This window comes from Somniosus microcephalus, chromosome 10 (genome assembly GCF_052327205.1).
Source record: "Somniosus microcephalus isolate GS21.2 chromosome 10, FLI_Smic_1.0, whole genome shotgun sequence".
NCBI classification, from domain to species: Eukaryota; Metazoa; Chordata; class Chondrichthyes; order Squaliformes; family Somniosidae; genus Somniosus; species Somniosus microcephalus.
In genome coordinates, this window is record NC_140996.1 from 114,252,544 (window position 1) to 114,265,614 (window position 13,071).

Here is a 13,071-nt window from a genome sequence, read left to right on the forward strand (position 1 = left end):
CAACTAGAGATGAACAATAAACACAGACTCGCCAGTATTATCCACGTCCCTAGATAAAATAAAAAATGGAGAAGAAGATGCTTTTATCTTACCTGTAGAAAAGTCAGTTCTCTGATCAGTGTATGAATATAGCCTCGAGTCAGTAGACTGTGATATATTTAAATCTTTGAATAGCAAGCATTAATTTAGGTTTGGAGGCAGCATGAGTAATAATTTCACTACCATGGGTCTATTACGACTTATTTTGGAAAAGGTGCGCACAACACCTTCATCCAGTTTGAGTGATCACATGATGGATATTCCAGGATCTACAATAGATTTGTTGAGAAAACTCAAACAATGAGGCCTCACAGCTATATTCTGCCATTTTCAAGCTGCTTTATTTTTTTCCTCAGCTCAGGCACAGCAAACATTCAAGTATTCGAAGTTCTGAAGATCACAGTTTACATAACATCAGAAATCCACCAACAAGGTACCAGGTAGGCAAAATCCGATAAATGGAGGTGCCCTTGTGAGTGTTACCAATCTTACAATTATCTACAAACATATTTAAATCCAGAAATTCTGCTGGCACCAAATCCTGGGGGTGGGAGTCATTTACATATTGGGGCAGGTGCTCACGGCAGTATCAGCATTACTGGAGCATCGACCTCACAGACTAATGGATTTTGGAGCAATGCCTTGCTGCCCTGTTGGGAAGGGGGTGGTAACAGGCCAGTCTAGCAAAAGACTGTATTAGATCCAATCTTCTTGGCTTCTGCTCCCTATCTATGGGGTCCCATATTGAAATGGCAATCAGTCACTCATGGTTTGACTGTTATTTGAATATGGCATTGGGACCCCAGTACAGCAACTACACCTGCTTATTGCAATACTCACTGCTGGCCATGAAGCGATGTATCTGACAGGATTTCCAGAGAGCCCGGGAATCTACCAGACAAGTCTTTAAAAGTGACTTTGGGTTGGAGGGGGAAGGTGGATGAAGCACACGCCTTCCCCTTCTGTTAGAAGTTCTCAAGTAAATGGAGAAAATAGTAAAACACAGGTGAAGTTGCAGTAAAAAAGCAGCATATTTTTATTAATTGTTTCATTGCATGCCCATCACAGCAAAGTTTGTAACATACAGCAGGAGCGATTAAAAATTAATCATCAGTGTCTAGGCAAACCCACAGAAACATAAGTCAAACCACCAAATAACAGAGTAAAATTGCTGAAATCTACCCTCCAAATTCACCCTTATACAAAGTAAACCCACTGCTACATAAATCTATTTGGAGGTAATATAAAATATAACGGAGTGACTGCTGCCATAAGTGTTCTGCACATAAATCTGTGGTGGTTTAAGTATGAATGTATAATAATATAGTCATATCGCATGCCTAGCTCTATGGAATCTATGGAGCTATGGGTTGATTTAATAATGTATAATAATAGCGCGGGTTGGTTTAAATATTAATGTATGATATTTTCGAGGGTTGCGGAGATTTATTTGTACGGAGGGAGCGCAAGCTCCGTGTGAAGGAAAGATGAAGAAAATTAATAAAAATGGACGTTTACTGTGTTTTGCTGATGTAGATTTTCTTTTCCTGGTGCGGCTCTGTTCGGCAGTAGCGATCTCTTTTCACCACCCCTCCCCTCCCCTCCCCTCCTTTCTCTCTGAAAGTGTTTTCTTTTTAATGGCGATAATGGGGGTGATTTTCCCACTGGAGGTGGGTTTCTGTTTGGGCGGGTTCCAAACCCGCCTCCACTGTCAGGTGGGAAAAATTTGCGATGTTCCCCTAATTGGCCAGTTAATTTCAGAGGTGTGGGTTCCCCTGGGCCAATTAGTCTTTTGGGACTGAAACTCGCCTCTGCTGACATCACTTATGCAGTTTCATTTAAGGGCTGCTTGCTGCCTTGGCTCAATCCCACTGGTTTTTGGTCGATGGTGCAACACCTCCAAATTTTTATCTCCTTGAAGAATGGCCAGCTCCAAGGCAAGGGCCTCCCCAAGGTTCTCAGATGAATCGCTGGGTATGCTGGTTGAGGGGACGAGAGATAGCAGGGAGGTGCTCTTCCCCGCATCTGGGAGTAAGAGGCCTCCCAAAGAAACCAAGGCTGTGTGGGTCCAACTGGCAAGGGATATAACCTCCAGATCTGTGTGCAGATTGGGTGATTGTTTCTGTTTATTGATGAAATGCCATCCCTGTGTGAATGTTTTAAAATTAGGTGATGGCAAACTGTTGGCGTGATGGCATCTGTTATTTCGGCTTAGGCAGCTCCACATTGCGGGCTCCGTGACTCTTGTGTGGTCAGGTTGGTGGTCAGAGTGAAAGGAGGCCAGAGAGTCATGTCCATTGTCCGTCATGTGTTAAGAAAGAGCCAAGCACGTGTGCCACAATGGGCAACCTATGCAAATCTGGCCAGGATGAGTGCATCCCTTGCATCACGGGCAGCCATGTGCTCGCGTGCTGCTGCTGCTGCTGGTAGATACGCCACCGCTTGGTCCTCCTCCTCCTCAATTGAGGAGGCTATGAACTGAGCCACTTGCTCAACAGAAAGCTGCAAGCCACGACGCTGTGCTATGTTGTGCAGTGCACAGCAGACCATGACCATTCTGGAGACCCTGGCTGCTGAATACTGCAGAGCTCTACCTGATCTGTCAAGGCATCGGAATCACATCTTCAGCAAGCCAATGGTTTGCTCGATGATGGACCTTGTCGAAATGTGGCTGGCGTTGTAGTGCTCCTCAGCCTCATTAGCCGGCCTCCTGATCGTCGTCATTAGCCACTTCTTCAGGGGTAACCCTAGTCACCAAGGAGCCATCCGTTAAGTTGGTTTGGCGCATTGAAGAATGGAGGAACACTAGAGTTCCGCAGGCAACTACCACAGAATTTGGCGCAAACATGCAAAATCTCCTTCTTGTGGTTACACACCAGCTGTACATTGAAGGAGTGGAAGCCCTTGCGGTTGACAGATAGCTGGGTTGTGATGGGGTGCCCTAAGGGCCACGTGTGTGCAGTCTATGATGCCCCGCACCATTGGCAAGCCTGCCATATTGGCAAAGCCGCAGTGAGTAGCTGGCGTGGTTTAGGAGGGTCGTGCAACATGCACAAAATATGGCAAAATAACAAAGTCCTGTCAAAATAGGATTATAGAGGCCCTTAATGACTATTTAAGGGTCTTAACTACTTCTCCCGGCTGATGGAGGCAGGACCGAATCGCACCCATGAAACCCGCCTCTGGCAAAATTGTGCAGAGGCAGGTTGGAGGCGGGTTCCGAACCTGTCCTCACTTTTTGCGATTTTTGCCAACTGTCCTGTCTCCAAACCTGCCTCCTCGGGGCTGGGAAAATCGCCCCCTATATTTTCTTTTCAGTTAACGAACAACCGAAAAAACACTGAAACTGCGCATGTGTAACTATTTCAACTTCGTTGGCAGCAGTCATGTCCAAAATATAAATAATACCCATAGATGCTGCTATATCTAGCCCATTCTGCATAGTACATCCATTCTGTTCTTTCCACTATACTAATGAAAGTTTTTTTTCATTTTGCATATTAGCACTTCATTGTGCACTTCAGTGATGGGGATACCTTGTTGTGAATCAGCAGTGTAAACAATCTTACTCCACTCAATCATTTCATGCAGATTCACATACTGAGCACTGATTTAGAATTACTAACTAATAAGCTGCATGCACCAAATATTCATCATTACATTTGATAGTGCTAAGTACTGATTGAATGAGGAAAATATTTCTGGAGGTGGGGCTCAAAGGTTATCGGGTCACAGGATGGGAGAGTGTATACTCCTTAGTAAATTCCACTTTAACCATTGCATGACACTAAAACAAATCAGAATCTCTCCCTATGTATTTAAGCACAGTTTTTAAAAAAAAATCTGCATGTCTATTAACCATAGTGACAGCTTTTCCTGACTGGCTAAGTTAGTAAATAAAAAACATAGATCATAACAATGCCTACAGCTATTGTAAAATTATTGTCTCAGTCAGCCAGTGCTTGGAAGGCCACATATTCCTCCTATTCATGATACGCTTATCAATGACTCCATAAAAGACGATGAATCAGGAAGGTGATGAAAAGGCTTTTATTAGCTAGAGAACAGAGCATGCCTCTCGTGGGTGGCTGGTTCCAAGAAGGAAGTGAGTCGGCGAAACCCCCACCTTTATACCTGGTCATGTGGGCGGAGTCAGCTGAGGCATGCCTTGGTACACAGCGCCACCCAGAGGTAACAATATACAATAACAGTGGTTTACCACATTCACCCCTTGTTTAAAATTAAGTCCGGCGGCGTGAAGGGTACTACAAGTTCGTGTAGTTAAGTCTATCAGGAGGCCTTGTCTGACGTCCTGATCGTCGTGGTGGCGGCGGCGGTGTTGCAGCATCCAACGTTGGATCTGGTGTCTGGGTGGTCAACGAAGGGTCCTGGGGCTCCGGCATGTCGTCTACAGGGGTTGGATTGGGAGGGGTGGTGGGGGATAACGGTGGTAGTTCAGGGGTACCCGAGGGTGCGAGATCTCGTATGGAGACCGTGTCCTCCCGCCCGTCTGGGTATGTCACCCAGGCATACTGGGGGTTGGCGTGTAGGAGGTGCACCCTCTCGACCAGGGGGTCCGTTTTATGGGTCCTTACGTGCCTCCGCAGTAGGACGGGCCCAGGAGAAGTCAGCCATGCCGGTAGCGAGGTTCCCGATGTGGACTTCCTGGGGAAAATGAACATTTGCTCATGAGGGGTGGCATTAGTGGCAGTACAAAGCAGTGACCGGATGGAGTGGAGCGCCGCAGGGAGGACCTCCTGCCAGCGAGAGGTCGGAAGGCCCTTAGATTTTAAGGCTAAGAGGACGGCCTTCCAAACCGTCGCGTTCTCTCTTTCCACCTGGCCGTTCCCCCGGGGGTTGTAGCTGGTGGTTCTGCTCGTAGCAATACCTCTCGCTAGCAGGTACTGCCGAAGTTCGTCGCTCATGAAAGATGAGCCCCTGTCGCTATGTATATAGCTAGGGAACCCGAACAAGGCGAAGAGGTCATTCAGACATTTGATGACCGTGGTACTGGTCATGTCTGGGCAAGGGATGGCAAACGGGAAACGGGAGTACTCATCAATTATGTTGAGGAAGTACACATTGCGGTCAGAGGAGGGGAGGGGCCATTTAAAATCGACGCTCAGGCGCTCGAAGGGGCGAGTGGCCTTGATCAGGCTTGCTCTGTCCGGCCTATAAAAGTGCGGTTTGCACTCGGCACAGATTTGGCAGTTCCTGGTCATGGTCCTGACCTCCTCGATGGAGTAGGGCAGGTTACGGGATTTGATGAAATGGAAGAACCTGGTGACCCCCGGGTGGCAGAGGTCATTGTGGAGGGTCTGCAGTCTATCAACCTGCGCGTTGGCGCATGTACCACGTGATAGGGCGTCTGGGGGCTCATTTAGTTTCCCGGGCCGGTACAAGATATCATAATTGTAGGTGGAGAGTTCGATTCTCCAGCTCAAGATCTTGTCGTTCTTGATTTTGCCCCTCTGCTTATTATTAAACATAAAAGCTACTGAACGCTGGTCAGTGAGCAGGGTAAACCGTTTTCCGGCCAGGTAATGCCTCCAGTGACGCACTGCTTCCACAATAGCCTGGGCCTCCTTTTCGACAGAGGAGTGTCGGGTCTCGGGGCCCTGGAGGGTCCTTGAGAAAAAGGCCACGGGTCTGCCCGCCTGGTTAAGGGTCGCAGCTAGGGCGAAGTCGGATGCATCGCTCTCCACTTGGAAGGGGATCGACTCATCCACTGTGTGCATTGTGGCCTTCGCGATATCACTCTTGATAAGAGTGAAGGCTGCACATGCCTCTGGTGTCAGGGGGAAGGAGGTGGATTTGATGAGGGGTCTAGCTTTGTCTGCATAGTGGGGCACCCACTGGGCATAGTAGGAGAAAAACCCCAGGCATCTCTTCAGTGCTTTTTGGCAGTGGGGGAGGGGTAGCTCCATTAGGGGGCGCATTCTGTCGGGGTCGGGCCCGATGACTCCATTCTCCACCACGCAGCCGAGAATGGCGAGGCGTTTGGTGCGAAACATACATTTCTCTTTATTGTACGTTAGGTTCAGCCGTTGGGCCGTACGGAGGAATTTTTCTAGATTAACGTCATGGTCCTGCTGGTCATGGCCACAGATGGTGACGTTATCCAGATAGGGAAAGGTGGCCTGCAGCGCGTTCTCGTCAAGCATCCGGTCCATCTCCCTTTGGAAGACCGAAATCCCGTTGGTGACGCCGAAGGGAACCCTAAGGAAGTGGTAGAGGCGGCCGTTCGCCTCGAAGGCAGTATACTGGCGGTCCTCATGGCGGATGGGGAGCTGGTGGCATGCTGACTTAAGGTCAATGGTGGAGAATACTTTGTATTGCGCAATCTGGTTGACCATATCAGATATGCGAGGAAGGGGGTATGCGTCCAGCTGAGTGTACCGGTTTATGGTTTGGCTGTAGTCAATGACCAGGCGGCGTTTATCAGTGGTTTTAACGACTACAACCTGGGCTCGCCAGGGGCTAGTGCTCCCTTCGATAATGCCCTCCTTCAAGAGCCGCTCCACCTCAGAGCTAATGAAAGCTCTGTCCCCGGTGCTGTACCGCCTGCTCTTGGTAGCGATGGATTTACAGTCGTGGGTGAGGTTAGCGAACAAGGGAGGGGGGGGGACTTTTAGTGTGGAAAGGCTGCAGGTGGTTTGCGGCGGGCGATTTAAAAGGTGTTGGTTGCAGACTGTGGGGGGAGGGGTCCACCGTATGCTAATGTGACACTTTTAAGGTGGCACTGAAAATCCAACCCTAGCAGCACGGCAGCGCAGAGACGGGGCAGGACTAGAAGTTTAAAATTTTTATATTCTGTGCCCCCAACCGAAAGGGTCACCACACAGTAGCCGCCGACGTCCATTGAATGAGACTTGGACGCCATAGAAATCTGATGGCGCGTCGGCAGGACCGTGAGGGAGTGGCTACGTACCGTGTCTGGGTGAATAAAACTCTCTGTGCTCCCGCTGTCGATTAGGCAAGTGGTGGTGCGGCCGTTTACCGTGATATCCATCATGGAGCTGGATAGATGATGAGGGAGAGCTTGATCCAGCGTAACGGAGGCCAGTATATGGCTTAGTGAGTCGGGATGGTCGTCCGACGAGACGGTGGTCGAGTCCGGAGACGAAGTGGCGGTTGAGTGCGGCGGATAAAATGGCGGCGGCCATGCGGCCGGAGGTGCACAAAATGGCGGATAAGATGGCTGCCCCCATGGTTCGCACGCGGCGCTGCTGGCGTTCGCTGGTTTCCCCCTGCAGGCATTGGCATAATGGCCTTTCTTCCCGCAGCCCGAGCAGGTAGCGGTCTTAGCCGGGCAGTGCGCTCTAGGGTGTTTTAACTGGCCACAGAAATAGCATTTTTGGGCCTGGTTACGGGGCATCGCTGCGGTTCTTACCGGGGGCGGCTGTCCCAGTTGATTTCGGGACATCGCTGCAGCAGTTGGTGCCGGGGGTGGCGGTCCCATGTCCCACGGTCGCGATGGCCATGGCGCGGCGCCGTTACGTGAGTATGCTTCGAGGTTTCGGTGGGCCGCATCTAGCGAGAGCGCAAGGGCTACGGCCGTCTTCAGGTCGAGCTCCTTGCTTTCGAGCAGTCTCTGCCGGGAGTAGTCGGACTGGAGGCCCCTGACGAAGGCATCACAAGTAAGTCCCTCCGCATGCCCCGCAGCCGTTACCTCCTTACAGTCGCAGTCTCTGCAGAGTGTCTGTAACGCCCGTAAAAATGCCTCTACCGATTCCCCCGGTTGCTGCCTGCGGGATCCCAAGAGGTGTCTGGCATAAATCGTGTTCACTCGGCGCGTGTATTGCCCTTTTAGTAGTTCGAGGGCCGCCGTGTACGTAGTAGCGTCCCGGATGAGCGTATATACTTGAGGGCTCACCTGGGCGGTCAAAACTTTTAGTTCTCCTCCGATGTCACGGCGGAGGCTCCTAGGAAGGATTCAAAGCAGCTCAGCCAGTGTTCGAAATTGGTTGATGAACCCGCTGCTTGAGGGTCGAGGTCCAGGCATGCCGGTCTGAGGGCTCGCAGCAACGCCTGCTGTTGTTGCTGTTCAGGTGTCGCCATTTTACTTCTAGTTAATAAAATTGATACGCTTATCAATTACTCCATAAAAGATGATGAATCAGGAAGGTGATGAAAAGGCTTTTATTAACTAGAGAACAGAGCATGCCTCTCGTGGGTGGCTGGTTCCAAGAAGGAAGTGAGTCGGCGAAACCCCCACCTTTATACCTGGTCATGTGGGCGGAGTCAGCTGAGGCATGCCTTGGTACACAGTGCCACCCAGAGGTAACAATATACAATAACAGTGGTTTACCACAATTCAAATTAGAAATTTGTCTGCATGAGGTGCAGACCAGTCTACCCCTTGTTTAACCTACTCTCTTGTATTCATGTAAGCTGTTTTATAAATATGTTAATTGTCTTCTTCTTTACAGAAAAAAAGTAATTTACAATTTTATGATAATTCTCCAAACACTTGGTGCAGATAGTGTCATCTTTTGACTTGACAGTACCAAAGGAATATATTAATTAAAGCTATTTGCATATATAATAGCAGGGGAGACATAACATTCTCAAACTTCATTTTGATTAAACATTTGCTTATTCATTTTTATATACAAAAATAAAAATATGATTTTTCTTAGTAACCCAATCCAACCCTACTACGAGAGCAATTACCTCTGCCAATCTAAAGAGAAAGAAAGTAGAAATAATTTGCATTTATATAGCACCTTTCAAGACTTCAGGATATCCAAAAGTGCTTTACAGCGAATTAATTTCTTTTATAGCTTAGTCATTGTTGTAATCATAGGATCATAGAATGATATAATTTGGCCCGTCGTGCCTATGCCGGCTCTTTGAAAGAGCTATCCAATTAGTTCCTGTGATAAATCCAGAAAGTGGAACAAGGAACTCAGAGGCTAGATGTTAGAATTAACACGAGTACTTTATTAACAACTGGGAAACACATTTACAGACAGCCTGCATCAGCATCCTGGCATTCCACCTTGTGCTGACCTTGACAGGAAGCAAACCTCTGACCTTAGCAGCAGCATTGGCTACAGCACCACCTGGTGGATAACCTTAATCATAACATCCCAGATTACGACAGTTCCACTCCCCTGTTCTTTCCCATGCAAATTTTTTGGCTTCAAATATTTATCCAGTTCCCTTTTGAAAGTTATTATTGAATCTGCTTCCATCATTTGCCTTTGAAACTGACCACAACTTCAGGATTTAGCGCACGTGCAGCCTAATGTGGAAATCCTGAAGTTGCGGTCTGTCATTCACTGCTCCAACACAGGCTGCGCTGTGCCTATATATAAAAATATAAATATATAGCTGTCGGCAGTTGGAGAAGCCTAGGCCCCGGGGCTGGGGTATTTTCCAGTGTTTTTTAACCTAAACATTTGTAGCTTTTAATACCTTCAAAGATGAAAGTTAAAGTACTTATAAAACATTTTTGGTAAATCTTTTTCAAAAGAAATAAGATACTAACCTCGATGAGCATATTTTTAGGTTGAGGCGATGGCTGCCAGATCCCTGAGCCGAGAATGGTTAGTCCCGCCCACAGACGCAGCGATTGGCCAACCATCAGGCGACTGAACTGTAGGATTGGTCAATCGTGACGGCACAGGATTGGTCGAACCTGGACGTCAGTCAATCAATGCTAATTAGCAGATAATGAGTTTAATTTTGAAGGTTTTTTGCATAAGGCGCGAACAATTTTCGTGCGACCAAAAAGTAAATATGCTTACGACCGTCCCGGAACCGTAAGCTTTCTTTGGAGGTAACGCACGCGTAGGTACGCTCTATAACTTTCGAGCGCATAGCCGGACAGACGCACACTGGAGGACACAGACAGACAGATCGATCCTTTTATATATATATATAGATAGATAGATAGAAAGATATATAGTTGGAGTGCCCGGCGGTGCCGAGGCTTTTTCGAGGGCATGTTGTTGTTGGAAGAGAGAGAGAGAGCGACTGGGGGGGAAGAGAGAGAGCGACTGGGGGGAAGAGAGAGAGAGCGACTGGGGGGAAGAGAGCGAGCGAGCGACTGGGGGGAAGAGAGCGAGCGAGCGACTGGGGGGAAGAGAGCGAGCGAGCGACTGGGGGGAAGAGAGCGAGCGAGCGACTGGGGAAAGAGAGCGAGCGAGCGACTGGGGGAAGAGAGCGAGCGAGCGACTGGGGGGAAGAGAGCGAGCGACTGGGGGGAAGAGAGCGAGCGACTTGGGGGGAAGAGAGAGCGAGACTGGGGGGAAGGGAGAGCGCGACGGGGGAAGAGAGAGCGCGACTGGGGGGAAGAGAGAGAGCGACTGAGGGGAAGAGAGAGAGAGAGCGACTGGGGGGAAGAGAGAGAGCGACTGGGGGGAAGAGAGAGAGAGAGCGACTGGGGGGAAGAGAGAGAGAGAGCGACTGGGGGGAAGAGAGAGAGAGAGCGACTGGGGGGAAGAGAGAGAGAGCGACTGGGGGGAAGAGAGAGAGAGAGCGACTGGGGGAAGAGAGAGAGAGAGCGACTGGGGGAAGAGAGAGAGAGAGCGACTGGGGGGAAGAAAGAGAGAGAGCGACGGGGGGGAAGAGAGAGAGCGCAACGGGGGGAAGAGAGAGAGCGACTGGGGGGAAGAGAGAGAGAGCGACTGGGGGGAAGAGAGAGAGAGCGACTGGGGGGAAGAGAGAGAGAGCGACTGGGGGGAAGAGAGAGAGAGCGCGACTGGGGGGAAGAGAGAGAGAGAGCGCGACTGGGGGGAAGAGAGAGAGCGCGACTGGGGGGAAGAGAGAGAGAGAGAGCGACTGGGGGGGAAGAGAGAGAGAGAGCGACTGGGGGGAAGAGAGAGAGAGAGTGACTGGGGGGAAGAGAGAGAGAGAGTGACTGGGGGGAAGAGAGAGAGAGAGCGACGGGGGGAAGAGAGAGAGAGAGCGACTGGGGGGAAGAGAGAGAGAGAGCGACTGGGGGGAAGAGAGAGAGAGAGCGACTGGGGGGAAGAGAGAGAGAGAGCGACTGGGGGAAGAGAGCGAGCGAGCGACTGGGGGAAGAGAGCGAGCGAGCGACTGGGGGAAGAGAGCGAGCGACTGGGGGAAGAGAGCGAGCGACTGGGGGAAGAGAGCGAGCGAGCGACTGGGGGAAGAGAGCGAGCGAGCGACTGGGGGAAGAGAGCGAGCGAGCGACTGGGGGAAGAGAGCGAGCGACTGGGGGAAGAGAGCGAGCGAGCGACTGGGGGAAGAGAGCGAGCGAGCGACTGGGGGAAGAGAGCGAGCGAGCGACTGGGGGAAGAGAGCGAGCGAGCGACTGGGGGAAGAGAGCGAGCGAGCGACTGGGGGGAAGAGAGCGAGCGAGCGACTGGGGGGAAGAGAGCGAGCGACTGGGGGGAAGAGAGCGAGCGACTTGGGGGGAAGAGAGAGCGACTGGGGGGAAGAGAGAGCGACTGGGGAGAAGAGAGAGTGCGACTGGGGGGAAGAGAGAGAGCGACTGGGGGGAAGAGAGAGAGCGACTGGGGGGAAGAGAGCGAGCGACTTGGGGGGAAGAGCGAGCGACTTGGGGGGAAGAGAGAGAGCGACTGGGGGGACGAGAGAGCGACTGGGGAGAAGAGAGAGTGCGACTGGGGGGAAGAGAGAGCGACTGGGGGGAAGAGAGAGCGACTGGGGAGAAGAGAGAGTGCGACTGGGGGGAAGAGAGAGAGCGACTGGGGGGAAGAGAGAGAGCGACTGGGGGGAAGAGAGCGAGCGACTTGGGGGGAAGAGCGAGCGACTTGGGGGGAAGAGAGAGAGCGACTGGGGGGACGAGAGAGCGACTGGGGAGAAGAGAGAGTGCGACTGGGGGGAAGAGAGAGAGCGACTGGGGGAAAGAGAGAGCGACTGGGGGGAAGAGAGAGCGGGGAGGGAGGTGGGAGGGAGGGGAGAGGGGGAAGAGAAGGGGGAGCGGGGGAGAGAAGGGGGGCAGGGGGGAGGGGGAGAGAAGGGGAGAGGAAGGGGGGAGGGGGGGAGAGAAGGGGGGAGGAGGGGGGGAGGAGGGGTGGGGGGGACAGAAGGGGGGGAGGGGGGAAGGAGAGAGAGACAGAGGGAAGGAGAGAGAGGGCGAGTGGCCCGCGGCTACAAACGGAGCCAAGCCCCGGGAACAGGTGTGAGCCGGCTTGAGGTTGTGAGAGACGGCCATGCCCGGTTTGCCGGGGTAACTCTTCCCCCCCCCCTTCCGAGCCCCCGTCCTCCCGAGCACTGGCCACGCCGCCCCGCCCCGCACTCCCCAGAGCTCCGAGCCCCGGCCGCCCCGCACTCCCGAGAGCCCCGCTCTCTGAGCCCCGGCCGCCCCGCTCTCCGTGCCCCGGCCGCCCCGCCCCGCCCCACACTCCCGAGAGCCCCGCTCTCCGAGCCCCGCCCCCCTGCCCGAGCCGGCTTCAAGACCGCCGAGCGGGGAAGAGAGAGAGACGCTGCTGGCTTCCCGCGCTCTGTGCGTCGCCTGCTGCGCGCGCACTCTGTGCATGTCCCGTGACCCTCGCGGCCGACGCCGTTGCCCCGGGGGGTGGGGGCGTGGCGAGGAGCTTACCAGAAGCCGTGGGACAATTACCTAGCTCAGGCGTGGCTGGGCAGGAGAGGCCCAAGCTTTGAGGCCTAGGCTTTGAGGCCTTACAAAAACAGGGAAAGGTAGGAAAAAGAAACATCAGGTTAGAGAAAATATTTACAAATGAATGAACTTTTTTAAAAACAATTTAATAAAAGCAACTTTTTTTGCTGGAAATGTAGATTTGAAAAGAAACACGCAGAAAGCGGGAAAAAGAATGGAATCAAGATGGCGGCCACTCACCTCGGTTCTGAACGATAAGGCCCGCCCACACACGCACCGATTGGTCGACCATCATGTCACCGAAGCATAGGATTGGTCAATCGTCCTGTCACTCGACTCTAGGAGGGCCCGCCTGCACGCGTGACGATCCCGCCCCCGCCACGCAGCGATTGGTCGACCGTCGGGTCGCTCGACCGTATGATTGGTCGACCTTAATGTCACTCTATGCTAATGAGCGGATAATGAGCGGAATTTTG

At 51.9% G+C, this 13,071-nt stretch overlaps 1 protein-coding gene across 3 annotated transcripts in view; it reads left to right on the forward strand.

The window, feature by feature from the left end:
* LOC147111637 (short transient receptor potential channel 6-like) overlaps positions 1-13,071 on the forward strand; it is a 263,222-nt gene that overhangs the window by 220,780 nt on the left and 29,371 nt on the right. For all 3 annotated transcript variants that reach the window (XM_085998725.1, XM_085998727.1, XM_085998726.1), the window contains exon 10: positions 396-479. In XM_085998725.1, coding sequence (XP_085854851.1) covers positions 396-479 — 84 coding nt within the window. The remainder of the gene's footprint in view (positions 1-395; positions 480-13,071) is intronic.